The sequence below is a fragment of the Pelophylax lessonae genome (assembly GCF_965119305.1).
Source record: "Pelophylax lessonae genome assembly, chromosome: 8".
NCBI classification, from domain to species: domain Eukaryota; kingdom Metazoa; phylum Chordata; class Amphibia; order Anura; family Ranidae; genus Pelophylax; species Pelophylax lessonae.
The window spans coordinates 260936576-260952392 of NC_138775.1; the positions used below are offsets into that span (position 1 = coordinate 260936576).

A 15817-nucleotide genomic window follows, 5' to 3' on the forward strand; every position below is an offset into this window, starting at 1 on the left:
AGATGTACGTCTAAGAGTCTTTTGAAAGCCACCATACTTCCCGCAGAAACCACCTCATGTGGTAGAGAATTCCACAATCTTGTAGCCCTAACAGTAAAGAACCCCCCACGTTGCCTGAGGTTAAAACGCTTCTCCTCTAATCGCATTGTATGCCCCCGAGTTCTCATGCAATCCCTTCGACTGAACAGCTTTTTTTCTAAGCCTAGATCCCCATTTAGATATTTAAAAATTGCTATCATGTCCCCCCTCAGGCGTCTCTTCTCCAGGGAGAATAAATCAAGCGATTGCAGACGCTCCTCATAATCAAGGTCCTCCAATCCCCTAATTAGTTTAGTTGCCCTTCTCTGGACTCTCTCCAGCTCCAACACATCCCTTCTGAGGACTGGTGACCAGAACTGGACCGAATACTCCAGATGAGGTCGGACCAGAGTTTTATAAAGTGGAAGTGGAAAGTGGAAGAGTAGTTAATCTGAGGCTTTTTTCTAAATTAAAATCCTAGTTCCTTTTCCCATTTTTTAATATGTGGCGGTATTCTCGGGCCTTCTATGTCCACCAATAATTTGTATATATTTGAAATGCTATTCTTATTTTTATCAGATGGGCAAATTTGCTCAAAAGGGAGCAACTCATCTCCTGATCTCAACGGTTTTGGTAGGGTGGACACAAAATGTTTTAGCTGACAATACCGCCATTCATTCATCTTCCAATTTTTTTGTTCTAAGTTTTTTATTGTGCATATTTGCCCCTTATCTACAATGTCTCTCAAACGTGCGTCCTCGTCTCCGATCCAACCTCCCCCATCTTTTTTTTTTCCCTATTATCTTTTAGTGGAATTAAAGGTGAATTGTGTTTCCATTTATTTTTTTTGTGAATTTTATCCCAAATTTGTATTGCTTGCTGTGTAATCAAGTGTGTATTAGTGTTTAAGTTTCTATATTGTGTAGGAATCCATATTATTTTCCCTAATTGAGTGCTACTCAAAGTGCATTCTATTTTTACCCAGCTTTTTTCACTTTTTAACCACTTTACCACCGGAGGATTTTGCTGTCTTACGTCTGGGCCACTTTTTGCGATTCGGCACTGTGCGACTTTAACTGACAATTGCGTGGTCGTGCGACGCTGTAACCCAAACGAAATGTATGTCCTTTTTTCCCCACAAACAGAGCTTTCTTTTGGTGGTATTTGATCACCTGTGCGATTTTTACTTTTTGCGCTATAAAAAAAAAATAGTGTAAATTTTGAAAAAATAACAATATTTTTCACATTTTTATATATGAAATCCCCCCCCCCCCCAAAAAAAAATGTGAAAATCAAATTTTTTTAAAATTTTTGGCTGATTTGTTTTCTGCTACCTATGTTTGGTAAAAAAAAATCACAATAAGCGTATTTTGATTGGTTTGCGCAAAAGTTATTGCGTTTACTAACTAAGGGAAAGATTTCTGTCATTTTTGGTGGTTTTTTTTAACGAGTAATGGCGGCGATCTGCAATTTTTTTTGCGGGACTGCGACATTGCGGCGGACAGATCGGACCCCTGGCTGACATTTTTGACACTTTTGGGGGTACCAGTGACATTACTACAGTAATCAGTGCTATAAATATGCACTGTTACTGTAAAAATGACAGGGAAGGGGTTAATTTTATTGGAGAGGGAGGGGTTAATGTATGCCTGGTGCTTACTGACATGTGTGGGGGGAGGTGACTGAGTGACACAGGGACAGATCGCAGGTTCAGCTATGCTGAACCCTGCAATCTGTCACTGTCTGTCACTTAGGATGTCCGCCCACCTTGTTTACACAGTTGTTTTAAACTCGATTCCCCGACGATCGGGGAAGAGCGGCGGTGATCACCGCCGCTCCTCCCCAGGCCCGACTCCCGCTGTGACTGAAAACAGCGGGAGCGAGCCTCCGGCGGCGCGCGGACGCCACCCACAAGGGGAGGAGTCCAGAGACGTAGGTCTATGTCGCTGGACGGGAACGAGCCACTGTGCCGCAGTAGAGGCACAGTGACTGGTCGTAAAGTGGTTCATTTCCCCCATTCTGTCACTCGTGAAAGTAGTGTTGCATCATAGTATTTTTTAAAATCTGGTACCGCTATGCCTCCTTTGTTAGTGTCGTATACTGTATTCTGGGTTTACTCCTTTTCCATATGAATCTGGAAACTAAAGATTTCAAAGTTTTCAAATATACTTGAGGGATCGGTATTTGTAGCATTTGATAGTTGTAAATTATTTTCGGTAATATTACCATCTTGATGATGTTTATTCTTCCCATCCAAGATAGTGATCTATTTGATATCCTATTTAGTTCCGTTTTCATTTCATTTAACAGAGGTATATTGATTTATTTTTAACCACTTCTGGACCGGAAGGATTTGCCCTCTTAATGACAAGGCCATTTTTTGCGATTCGGCACTGCGTTACTTTAACGGATAATTGCGCCGTCGTGCAACGCTGTACCTAAATAAAATTGATGTCCTTTTTTCCCACAAATAGAGCTTTCTTTTGGTGGCATTTGATCACCTGTACGATTTAGATTTTTTTGCGTTATAAACAAAAAAAGAGCGACAATTCTGAAAAAAATAAAAAATTTCACATTCTTATATATAACATTCCCCCAAAAAAATGTAAAAATCAAAATTTTTTAACATTCTAGGCCAATTTGTTTTCTGCTACATATTTTTGGTAAAAAAAAATCACAAAAAGCGTATTTTGATTGGTGTGCACAAAATTTATCACGACTACTAACTACAGGAAAGATTAATGTAATTTCTATTGTTTTGGTGTTTTTTTTACTAGTAATGGTGGCGATCTGCAATTTTTTGCAGGACTGCGACATTGCGGTGGACAGATCGGACCCCTAACTGACATTTTTGACACTTTTGGGGAGACATTACTACAGTAATCAGTGCTAAAAATATGCACTGTTACTGTAATAATGACACTGGCAGGGAAGGGGTTAACAGTGTGGGTGATCAAGGGGTTAAATATGTACCTTTGGGCGTGTTTCTGACTGTAAGGGGGCGTGGCTTGTGAAATTATCACAAAGAAAACAACAAGAGAAGGGCGCACCGACCTTGTGCATTACTACTTAAAAGTTTATTAAAAGCAAAGAAGGGTGGCGTACAATATACTCACAAACGTAGCATATGAACAAGCATATAGGAAATGGGCACCGCTCGCTTCCAGGACACTTCTCTACTGCTGGATAGCGTGATGGCATCCTCAAAACCTGATGTGGCCACATAGAAGTGTCCTGGAAGCGAGCGGTGCCCATTTCCTATGTGCTTGTTCATATGCTACGTTTGTGAGTATATTGTACGCCACCCTTCTTTGCTTTTAATAAACTTTTAAGTAGTAATGCACAAGGTCGGTGCGCCCTTCTCTTGTTGTTTTCTTGTAGTGCCTTTTGGATACCCTTGGTCCTGAGGGGGGCAGCAAGACCACTTCATTTGTGTCATAAAACCGCCTAGAAGATTCACCTTCCCGCATACCACTCGAGCGCAGGAGAGATATTGTTGTTTTTTGGAAATTATCACAAAGACCTGTGTTCCTATATAGAAGGATCACAAGCGTTCTGTGATCATTCCAGAGAGAAGAACGGTCAGCTGTGTTTACAACAGCTGACCATCCTTCTCTCTCAGCGGGGAAAGATCATGGGTGTCAGGCGGCAATCAGAGCCGCCTGCCCCATGCATCGGCTTCCTCGCTGATAGCTATGGCGGTCTGCGCAGGAGCGGCTGCCTGCCGCAGTATAACTGCGCCGGGCAGTCGTAAAGTGGCTGAGGAGCCTACAAGGCATTTCAATTGCAATTAGTGTATCATAGGTGCATAGCATAGGCTCCTGCAGACACTTTCTCCAGATCCGGGTCCAAATTGAAGTATGGACATTAAGTTATGGAGCTTGCTGGAAGAAGTAAACAATGACATCAAAGCACTTGTACTACTTTGAGAAGTACAAGTCCTACTACAGTCCGACCACAACGTGGATCTGAGAATAGAAGATTACAAGTCCCATTTGCAACCATGGCAGAGAGACTTGGAGTCTTCCATAGCATGCGCACAGGGTGTGCCAGATGGGCCTGGGCACACCCTAATCACCCTGTGTGGCAAAGATTCCCCCTGTTTAAACCCCTGATATATCACCAATGCCCCCTAACAGGACTCCTAAAAAATGTGTAAAAAAACTTATTAAAAAAAAAATGTAAAAAAATAATAAAAATAAAAACTACTGACACCAATCTCTGCCCTACTAACACTGTGCACTGCTCTACTGACACCATCAGTATATATACACATGCACACTCACATACTGTATGTGTTTGAGGTTTGAGGTGCACACAGGGGTGGACTGACAACTCATGGGGCCCCAGGGCAATCAGAGATCATGGGGCCCCCTGTGTCCACACTCAAGCCACACAAAGCCCTACCTACAAATTGCAAATCCTCAAACACATACAGTATGTGAGTGTGCATGTGTATATATATACAATATGCAATAGACTGTGCACACCTATGCAGTCTTCCATTCAAAGAACTATTCTAAATCCAAAAATCAACCGAAGCCTATAAGGAGAATCATCCCACCATTCAGGTAGAAGGGGGGCAATCTGAGGGTAGAGAGCTGAGAACTGGCACCATGTTTCATGGTATACTCTAAATATAGGTCTAACATTAAACCATGTCACAAAGGGGGAATTAGTCTTTAACCACTTGACTAGCCGCCGCAGATATGCAGCGGCAGGCTGGCTCTACTGCGCAAACCGACATATGGGTACGTCCGCTCGCGGGAGCAGGTCTCGGGCACGCGCGCCGCCGGCGGCGCGATCGGTCACCCCCTCTCTAGCCCTGCAGCTAAGCAACGAGTCCAGCAGCCGCAATGGCCAACGAGAACCCGGCAATCGCTGAAGGGACTGACAGAAGGCGGTGTGCCGTTGTAAACGCTCATCTGTCACTGATTGGAATAGGGCTCCTTTGTTCCTGTTATTTCAGAACACAGGAGCCCTGTTTCCATCTACCAGGTCTGGCCCCCACACAGTTAGAATCACCCCCTAGGTACACATTTAACCCTTTGATTGCCCCCGGTGTTAACCCCTTCCCTGCCAGTGTCATTATTACAGTAACAGTGCATATTTTTAGCACTGATTACTGTAGTAATGTCACTGGTCCCTCCAAAAGTGTTGAAAATGTCAGTTAGGTGTCCGATCTGTCCGCCGCAATGTTGCAGTCCTGCTAAATATTGCAGATTGCCGCCATTACTAGTAAAAAACAATAATGAAATAAATAAAAATTACATAAATCTTTCCCCTAGTTTGTAGATGTGATAGCTTTTGCGCAAACCAATCAAAATACACTTATTGGGATTTTTTCTACCGAAAATATGTGGCAAAATAAAAATTGCCCAAAAATGATGAAAAAAATGTGAATTTTAAATTGTTATATTGGGAATGTTATAATGCAGAAAGTGAAAAATACTGCTTTTTTTTTTCAAAATTGTCGCAATTTTTTTGTTTATAGCGCATATTTAAAAAACCGCAGAGGTGATCAAATACCACCAAAAGAAAGCCCTGTTTGTGAGGAAATAAAGGACGCCAATTTTATTTGGGTACAGCTTCGCACGACCGCGCAGTTGTTAAATTAACGCATGTTGTTTACTGTATGGCTACTTGCTCTAACATGATCTTTCATGTCGTGTTGTACCTGCTATATACATGTAACTCTAGAACTATAACTTTTACCTTTGTACTGGAACCTTTTATTTCTTTCAATAAATTGTTTGAACAAGATGGGGACAAGGGCCTCTTCCCCACAACCCTGGCCGGTGGTTGTGGGGGGTCTGTGGGTAGGGGGCTTATCAGAATCCGGAAGCCCCCATTAAGAAGGGGGCCCCCAGATCCCAGCCCCCCCCCCCACCTATGTGAATAAGTATGGGGTCCTGCCTGAGATTTGTGCCAATGCGGTGTGATTTTAGACATACAAATCCATGGCTCAAATTGCACCCCTGAGACACTGTATGTAATTTGCACAGGAATGTGCTGCGATTCCTCTGTGAATTACATGCGTTGTCCCACACCGCATCAGTGTGAACCGGGGCACAAGTCCGGGTGAATGTGACTCACTACTAGAAGCGTAAGTCAGCAGTATGTTTTTGAGTGGACATGAGAATTCCAAGCAGTATAACAAGAGCTAACGTCTCAGCGTCTATGCTTTCCAATGTACAATTGTAATGATCATAATATTCTTCTGAAAAAATCATGGCATATAACCGTGTATAACGTGGAACCAATTTACAAAAGCGATTTTAAATGTTGGTGACGAGAACACTGAAAAGCCTTTTGCTGGCACCTGTGACCCTGGCTTCTATATTATATCATCTTTTTATTATTTTATGTAGATAAACAGTCACATCCGCTAACTAACGCTCAGATTCCGGTCTTATTTCTCAGAGACATTAAAATCCATTGTGACACTTCGGAGGAGTTCCATGTTCAGCTGAATGGAATGTGGCTGCTGTTAACGAATGACACCTACATCAATGAAAGAGGTACAATAGCAGTAAGGTCATAATAACGAAGAATACAGCCGAGTGCAGGGAGAGCTGCTGTCTGTGGATAAAAGAAGCGATCGCTGAAAAATATCTAGATGAAATGTGATGATAAAAAAAAAAATCAAATTGTTAGAGCTATTTTTAGTATGACTGATTTATTGTATTTTCCCAGTTGAGGTTCCAGATGTTCCACATGACATCGGGTTCTGCTGCTTTCACTTTTTTTTTTTGTTGGGTTATACAAGTTCTGAAATTCTATATCTCTATAAAAGATCAATGGATGTCAGAACATAAAGGGCGTTTCCGTCTTTTGTCAGATATATCTGGTCCAAAGCTACAGTATATGAATTGAGTAAAAGTTTGCAAAGCACTCTTGAAAGACTGGTAACAGTTTTTGAGTTCCAGAACCAAATGCGCACAGTGCCATCCTAATAGCATCATGGGTCCCTGGGAACAAGGGCCCCTACAAGCCTGCATTGGGTGTCCGCATCACAGTGCCCCCATACTTCAGGTTCCCCCCGTCACAGTGTCCCCATAACAGTGTCCCCATATATAATTTGTCCCCATCACAGTGCCCCCATACTTCAGGTTCCCCCGTCACAGTGTCCCCATAACAGTGTCCGATTATATCATTTGTTCCCATCACAGTATCCCCCCATACTTCAGGTTCCCCCGTCACTGTGTCCCCATAACAGTGTCCGATTATATCATTTGTTCCCATCACAGTGCCCCCATACTTCAGGTTCCCCCGTCACAGTGATCCCATATATCATTTGTCCCCATCACAGTGCCCCCATACTTCAGGTTCCCCCGTCACAGTGTCCCCATAAAAGTGTCCCCATATATCATTTGTCCCCTTCACAGTTCCCCCATACTTCAGGTTCCCCCCATCACAGTTTCCAAACAACAGTGTCCCCATATATCATTTGTCCCCATCACAGTGCCCCCATTCTTCAGGTTCCCCCCGTCACAGTGTCCCCATAACAGTGTCCCCATATACCATTTGTCCCCATCACAGTCCCCCCATTCTTCAGGTTCCCCCCATCACAGTGTCCCCATAACAGTGTCCCCATATATCATTTGTCCCCATCACAGTGCCCCCATTCTTCAGGTTCCCCCCTGTCACAGTGTCCCCATAACAGTGTCCGAATATATCATTTGTCCCCTTCACAGTGTCCCCATACTTCAGGTTCCCCCCGTTACAGTGTCCCCATAACAGTGTCCCCATATATCATTTGTCCCCATCACAGTGCCCCCATTCTTCAGGTTCCCTCCGGCACAGTGTCCCCATAACAGTGTCCGAATATATCATTTGTCCCCATCACAGTGCCCCCATACTTCAGGTTCCCTGTCACAGTGTCCCCATATATTATTTGTCCCCATCACAGTGCCCCCATATTTCAGGTCCCTCCCGTCACAGTGTCCCCATAACAGTGTCCCCATATATCATTTGTCCCCATCACAGTGCCCCCATACTTCAGGTTCCCCCCGTCACAGTGTCCCCATAACAGTGTCCCCATATATCATTTGTCCCCATCACAGTGCCCCATACTTCAGGTACCCCCGTCACAGTGTTCCCATATATCATTTGTCCCCATCACAGTGCTCCCATACTTCAGGTTCCCCCCCATCACAGTGTCCCCATAACAGTGTCCCCATATATCATTTGTCCCCATCACAGTGCCCCCATACTTCAGGTCCCCCCCCACCCCTCATCACAGTGTCCCCATAACAGTGTCAATCAAATCAATTGGTACAGCGCTACTCACATATGAATATTAATGTGTATGTGCAAATCCAACAAAAGTAAAGTGCATACATAAATATCAACGTGCTATAATAGTGCAAGAAGTAACATCCTATGGCATAAAACGAATACCATCCGATGTTACTATTCTAATTAAATAGTACTCATATTGGTTAATCCAAAATAGATATTGTAATAGTATTGCACCGTGTTTGATATACCAATGTGCAAATAATGCAAACACTAAAGTGCATAAAAATATGTGCAAATTGTATACAATTTTAAAGCATCATTCAAAATAAAGTGCTGGTAGCAGTGCACACAAAATATCAGTCCATAATATGCTTCCAGCAATAGGTAGGTATCTCTTCAGAGTCCCATATGTGCACAGGTGATTCACAGATACATAGAAGGTGCTTGTGATCCCTCCACCAAATATAGATGGCCTCTCACCTCCCACTTTGACCTGTGTTTTACCACAAGGTCATATGCGCTGTTCCCCTATGGGGGATAGATGGAATCACTCCGCCAAATCCAGGGCTTGCTTTAAGATATCTTGGGGATTGCCAATCTCCTTTCCCCCTGTTAAATAGGCTCTGTATGCAATTACTGTATGTAGAGAGAAGAAGGAAAAGATCTACTGCTCTCTGTTTAAACCTTAAAGTTTTATTAAGTAGATAAAAAGATACACTCACAGACCAGGCACGTAGAGCTGTGCGAGCTATACAGGCATATAGTAATGTAACAGGATCGCGTCCTGAGCCGGCTTCCGGGTCTCGTCCCACTCAAAGTCTCCGCCCCCCTATACGCGTTGCATCACTGCTTCACGCAATTGACTTCCTCAGTACTGAGGAAGTACAACTCTCTACTGAGGAAGTCGATTGCGTGAAGCAATGACGCAACGTGTACAAAGGGGCGGAGACTCCAAGTGGGACGAGACTCGGCAGCCGGCTTAGGACGCCATCCCCACCTGCAATAAAGGCAGCTCCTTCTTCCTCTCCCACGCTGAGACTGAGGTGAGTCCTCAGTTTCAGTGCTTGCTCTCTTCCACCCCCTGCAGGAGGGAGGAGAAAGCTGAATCCTCTCTCCAGCAGAAGCCAGCTGCTGCTCCTTCTGACAGGAGTGACATTGCAGTTACTCCTGTCAAAGAAGATCAGCACTAGCAACCAAATCTTCAGTGCACCCCCAACACAGCCCCTGCCCCCTTTTTCCTTACCCTAATCATGGGCCCCCCTATGCACCTGGGGCCCCTGGGCAGTGCCCAGGTGTGCCCATTCATTAAGATGGCCCTGAATGTGCACTGCTTGAGCCTCTTGCAGTTACTTTAATGCAATACAGAGGCCCGTCCTATCAATTGAGTCCCTATTATATTTATCTGTCAGTTTCTAATGAATACGCCCTTCATGTAGGATGCGTGTTCCTTTAGAGCAGGGGTGTCAAACTCAATTTTATTGTGGGCCGCATCAGTATTATGGTTGCCCCTGAAGGGTCGGTTGTATTTGCCATGGTGTTCTCTCTGAGCAGTCTTCAATAAAGTTTCTTGTGGATAATAGCAGCAGAGTGCAATCCTCCTAGAATTGTATTATTCTCATAATAATTAAAATAATATAAAAATGGTTATATGTCCAGAGCACCCCGACTCCCCTTACAGATGTCAAGAGCCCCCCCACTTAAAAGTCATGAGCCCCCCACCCTCCCTGACATCACAGTACACCCCTCATATCTTGTACTGAGTAAGAAGCTGGGGAGCAGAACTGGAAAGCAGAAAGTGCACTGTCTGAAGGAGGACCAGAGGAGGGCTGGAGTCTGCTGGCTGCTGAGACCAGGGAAAGTGGAGATGAGGGGGCGCTGTGGCTGCACAGAGAGGCTCAGGATCTGTAGGAGAAGTTCTGTTCTCCTCTCTGCTGACGACTGCTGAGATGGATGGGGGATGGGAGGGCCGAGGCGAGCCTCACCGTGGCTGGATGGAGAAGGGCAGGATCAGGAAGGGAGTTCTACCCTCCTCTTTGCTGCCGACAATTAAAACAAGGTGAGGGCGGAGGGCGGCAAGGGTCAAATGAAATGGTCTGGCGGGCCGGATTCGCCCCATGGGCCTTGTGTTTAACACATGTGCTTTAAAGGTACCCATAGTCAAATGGGGAAGTAAACTTCCACCAACGCCGTAAATGCTATAGCAACGTGTCAGGACGAAAGATAGCTGCGCAATGGCACTACTGCGCAGGTGCGAGATCAGGAGGTGCATGCTGGGTAGCCCGGATATGACTACAAGATGGCTTCAGATGCCCACAGCAGAGATGGACCCTGTCTGCTTCCAAGATCAGGTTAGGTTAAAGTAGGAATAAACTCCCATTGCTGACTAGCCCAAATCATTTGGTGGAGGGGGGATTATGGTGTGGGGTTGTTTTTCAGGGGTTGGGCTTGGCCCCTTAGTTCCAGTGAAGGGAACTCTTAAGGCGTCAGCATACCAAGACATTTTGGACAATTTCATGCTCCCAAATTTGTGGGAACAGTTTGGGGATGGCCCCTTCCTGTTCCAACATGACTGCACACTAGTGCACAAAGCAAGGTCCATAAAGACATGGAGGAGCGAGTTTGGGGTGGAGGAACTTGACTTGACTCAGCCTGATAGAACGCCTTTGGAATAAATTAAAGCGGAGACTGCGAGTTAAGCCTTCTTGTCCAACATCAGTGCCTGACCTTACAAATGCGCTTCTGGAAGAATGGTGAAACATTCCCATAGACACACTCCTAAACCTTGTGGACAGCCTTCCCAGAAGAGTTCAAGCTGTTATAGCTGCAAAGAGTGGACCAAATCTATAATGAACCCTACGGACCAAGACATTATCTCAAGTTCATGTGTGTGTATAAAGGCAGGCGTCCCAATACTTTTGACAACATAGTGTATATTAGCATTGGTTATTACAGAAAAATAGTTTGACTTTTATTTTTTATTTTTTTCCCCAGATTGTATCAGAATCCACAAAAATGCAACAACAGTGACAGTGAAGGCACCAAAGAATGGGGTGGAACAGATCTCCTTCAATGGGCAGTCTGCCCAGGTATGAGGATTAGATAGCAGATCTTTATAATCTAAAATTTTAACTAAAAATACTACCCGTTATTAGTTATTATTATTAAAAACACCTATTTACATATTCATGTTTGCTGCTCAAGACCTGGCATTTCTTCATCTTGAATTTTTTTGCAATGACCCCAGATTATATGCAGAATGTGATTCTCATAATATAGTACAAATTAAATAAGACACAATTAAAAAATTGAAAATGAACATTTAGTGTCGGTTCACACTGGTGTGTTGCAGGACCCTTGCGAGTTCCCGCATCGCACCCGACTCGCAGGCAGTTCACACCGCCATATGTGAACTGCTGGGAGTGTCAATGCAAAGTTAACGACACCCCCAGATTAGCTTGGATATCGCAGTGTAGCGAAATGTCAGTTCGGACAGGAATCAGATTGCATAGGTGTGAACAGCCATGCGATCCGATTCTGGTGTGGACCCAAAAAAAAGGTCCTGCACGACTTTGGTCCAAATGTGATGCGAATTTAGCCATACAATCTGTATGGCTGAATTTGCATCGCACAGACATTGCATGTGATTTGCAGAGCAGTGCAGTGCGAATCACATGCAATGTCTGACATCACTATAGTGTGAACCGGCACTTACTTTACTGATAACAGATAACAAGTTACAGAAAATAGCAATCTTTGCTTTCCTAAGCCAGCCATAGATGGATCGAATCTCAGCTGGTTCAGAAGGGACCGGCCGAGATTCCATCCATCTATGGGCAGGCTAGTTGTACCCAAATCATTTTGTCAATTGACTTGGGTACAACTGACCTGTCAGATTTTTTACATACGATTACTGCCGGTAGCTTTAGCCTCCAGCAGTAATCATTATGTTTTGCCACCCAGGAAGGCTCTCTGCCAGCAGAACAATAGCCTTGCTGGAGCAATTCCCCCATCAACACTGATTGTGTTGATTGGGGATTTGAGCGATTTTCTTTCCTTCCACCTGTAAGGGAAGGACAGAAAATTACATAATCTATGGGCTGATTTAAGCTCTGTCCATCTCAGCAGGAGTTTGGTGGTCCTGATGGCATTTTTCCCATCAAACACACAATTTTCAGCTCTGGGACTCCAGCAGCAGCTTCACTCCATATACTTAAAGCGGAGTTCCAGGCACCTATAACAAAATAATAGCCAGCAGCTACAAAAAGTGTAGCTGCTGACTTTAAAAAAACAGCCCCTCACCTGTCCCAGGATCCAGCGGTGAGTCCCCCCCTAGCCGCCTTTATCCTCTGTCCTCCTTTATTGGCACTGGCATCTTCACTATGGGCACAGCTGGGTGCCCACAGCACATGCGCGAATTGCGCGTCATCACCAGTGTTGGGGGTAACGAGTTACAAAGTAATGTATTACAGTAACTACATTACTTTTTTGGGTAAAGAAGTAAAGTAACGCATTACACCAGAGGCGTAACTAGAACCTTCAGGGCCCTGATGCAAGAAACCATGAAGGGCCCCCCAGACCCCTGGCCGGGGCCCTTACCTTCAAGCCCAGGGCTCTTCCCACTAATCCTGGGGCTCTTTACACTTGTTGCATGGCCTTTTATTACGGTCCCGCAGCAGGATTCTTTCACAGGTTCTGCAGTGGGCCCCCTTCCTGCAATCTTGTGGGCCCCCTTCCTGCAATCTTGGGGCCTCCCCACAGTGGTGCAATGCCAGGGTCCGGTCGCAAGTGTGACCTTTGCGATCCTGGAAGTTCACCCACTGGTTTGCTACCAGGCCCCCTGGAGCATGGGGCCCGGTAGCGATTGCAACCCCTGCATCCCCTGTAGTTATGCCCCTGCATTACACTAATAATATTGGTAACTAGACTACTTTACTATGCTATCGGTACGCGCTTTCCTGCGTTACCCAAGCCGTGCGGTGCATGGGTGCGTGTGCCACCATTGCCATAGAGATCGACATCTCCCTATGCTCCTCTGAGCACGGGGGATGGGGTGGGCGGCACCTCCGCACATCGGCACCACGCCCTGCGCCGGCGTGTGACGTCATTTTGGCGCAAACACGCCGTCTAGCCGCATATCCAGCCCAGTGCATTTGAGGCAGCCCGCTGGACAGTTTGGCACCTCGCGGGTCCTCACACGTGCACTGACGTGACGCTGGGCACATCAGGGTCAGCGGCCTGTGGTGAATAAGGAACACACGTCCCTTACATCTTGGCATCCACTCTCTTGGTAATTCTTCTCTTCATTTTCATCCCCTGGGTTTTCTCTATACACTTTCCCCACTTCATCCAACACCTCTGTTGGTAACACCCAGGCACTGCGGTTAGTTGGGTGTATTCTATATCACTTACTCCCTTCCTTTTCTTTATGGCACTTATTTATTTTGGTCCATTATGACACCTCCTTAGTTTTTCAGTTTTTTCACACACCCAGTCTGAATGGTCACTCGGTCATTTTCTTACTCATATTACACAGCACTTACCTCCCAGTTACCCTTTCTATCAGTTCACGCTCTCACTTTCTCATTCACAGTATGCAAGTAGCATGAAGCGTTATATAGTACATATATGCAATCAAAAAAAATCGGTGCTAATTCATAAATGAGTGATATAAGCAGTGATGATGCAATAAACTGGTAGATGATGCAAAAACAATATAGTGAATACAATGAGTGCACAAAAATATCCAACATGCAAAAAGAAATCTATAGTGCATGTAGAAATAAAAAAAACACTGATGACAAAACTGATAATGGCATTCAATAATTAATGCAGAAAATAGATGTGACCAACAAAAACTAATGTGGGTGCACAAACTAGGATAAATAACAATGTCCAATCAAACAGTGAAGTAGTGCACAAACGGTGACTAAAGTGATGACTCCACAAGTAAAAAAGTGATGGATGTGATTCAAAACAGTGTTGCCGGAAGGTTTGGCGTGTCACTCCAGTGAGCTAAAATAAATGTATGCAATGGCCGCTCACCTCCATGCACACTCATATGAGCGTGTTAAAATAATCCTGGGATTTGGCACAGACTTCTTGTGGTATGGGATGGATGGTGGATTGTGTTGATATATAGAATGAAGTGCCTTTCTCCCCTCCGTGAGAATCAATCCACAATTAAGTTTTGCTAGTGACCAGCCACTGATAAACCTGGCAGGTATAGGGATGTGTCTCATATGAAGGGATAATCAAATAAAGGCCATCATGGTGTAGTACATCAAAAAACAAGATTTTAATGATAAAAAAGACTTACAGTAAGGTAAAAGAACAAGCGCTGACCGCCGATGCAGTGTATAACCCAACTTCCGGTTCCGGTCGTAAACCAGAAGTGACGTCACCAGGCTCCTCCCGACGCGTTGCGTCACTACACACGTGACTTTCTCAGTATATACATGCTTACTTATACTTATTTCATTCATCTCACACAGATATACGCCTCCATGTGGCCACCAGAAACTATACAATAAACTCTATGCAGAAAGAGTAGATGTTTGTCCATGTGTCTTCTTCTACATATATATATATAAAAAGTACAGTAAAACTGCAGGAAAGGGCACTGGGGGGCAAACCAATGTCAATTTATTTTCTTTTGTAATGTAATCAGTGTGTTTGTGTGTTTTACTATTTGAATTTGCCGCCGGTTCCACCCCCCTGCGAGTGTCACGTCGCAGGAGACGGAAGCCGGGGCTCACAGCATCGGGCGGAATATCCGGCCTTCGTATGCTGCAGGGACACATCGCGGGTTCCCGGGGACAAGGTGAGCAACTTCTACCAGGATCCAGCGATGCTCCCTGGCGGTACCCCGAGTGTGGCTCAGGGTTACCGCTTATGACAGTGAAGTTCCACCCCGAGTCACACTCGAGAATACCGCCAGGGAGGTTAAAGTGGAACTTTCCCCTTTTGGGTGGAGTTCCGCTTTAATATGACACAGACCTAGCTGATTCTAATACTCTGTAGTAAGCAATAACGTCTGAGCTTTCAGAAAGCAGGGGGCGGAGAGCTAACTTTACACACTGCAGAGCTCAGTGAGAGCTGATTGGAGGGAAGGGACACCCCTCCTCCCCCTTCACACAGCAGACAGAAACAAAGCTAAGGCTATCAATCACAGGCTGTGTGCTGGAGCTCCTGCATTGTCTCATTTTTTATCATGGTGTCCGGAAAACTGGTCAGAAGTGACTCATGACTTAGTGCTCTTTATTAAGCCAAGTACACATATAGAGGGATATGCTTTGTTCATATTTCATGTCTGAGGTTTTCAGACACTTTAATATCTATTTAGATCCACAGTTTAAGCCTCGCACTGACTCTTTTCCAGATCCAAATCTCTCCTCTGATGCATGGACAAATCTGTGGCCTTTGTGGAGATGCCGATCACGACCAGCACAATGATTTGAAAAAGCCAAATCGCGAAAAGGCAAAAAGCTGCAATGAGTTGATCCATTCTTGGACAGCGCCGGAGGAGACCTGCCAGTCTGGTACGTCCTCGCCTACA

At 44.9% G+C, this 15817-nt stretch overlaps 1 protein-coding gene across 1 annotated transcript in view; it reads left to right on the forward strand.

Annotated features, from left to right (window-relative positions):
* The window catches only part of LOC309562240 (vitellogenin-1-like), a 186376-nt gene that overhangs the window by 142543 nt on the left and 28016 nt on the right, over positions 1 to 15817 (forward strand). The window contains exons 28-30 of the mRNA XM_082266361.1: positions 6442 to 6539; positions 11254 to 11348; positions 15641 to 15800. Coding sequence (XP_082122487.1) covers positions 6442 to 6539; positions 11254 to 11348; positions 15641 to 15800 — 353 coding nt within the window. The remainder of the gene's footprint in view (positions 1 to 6441; positions 6540 to 11253; positions 11349 to 15640; positions 15801 to 15817) is intronic.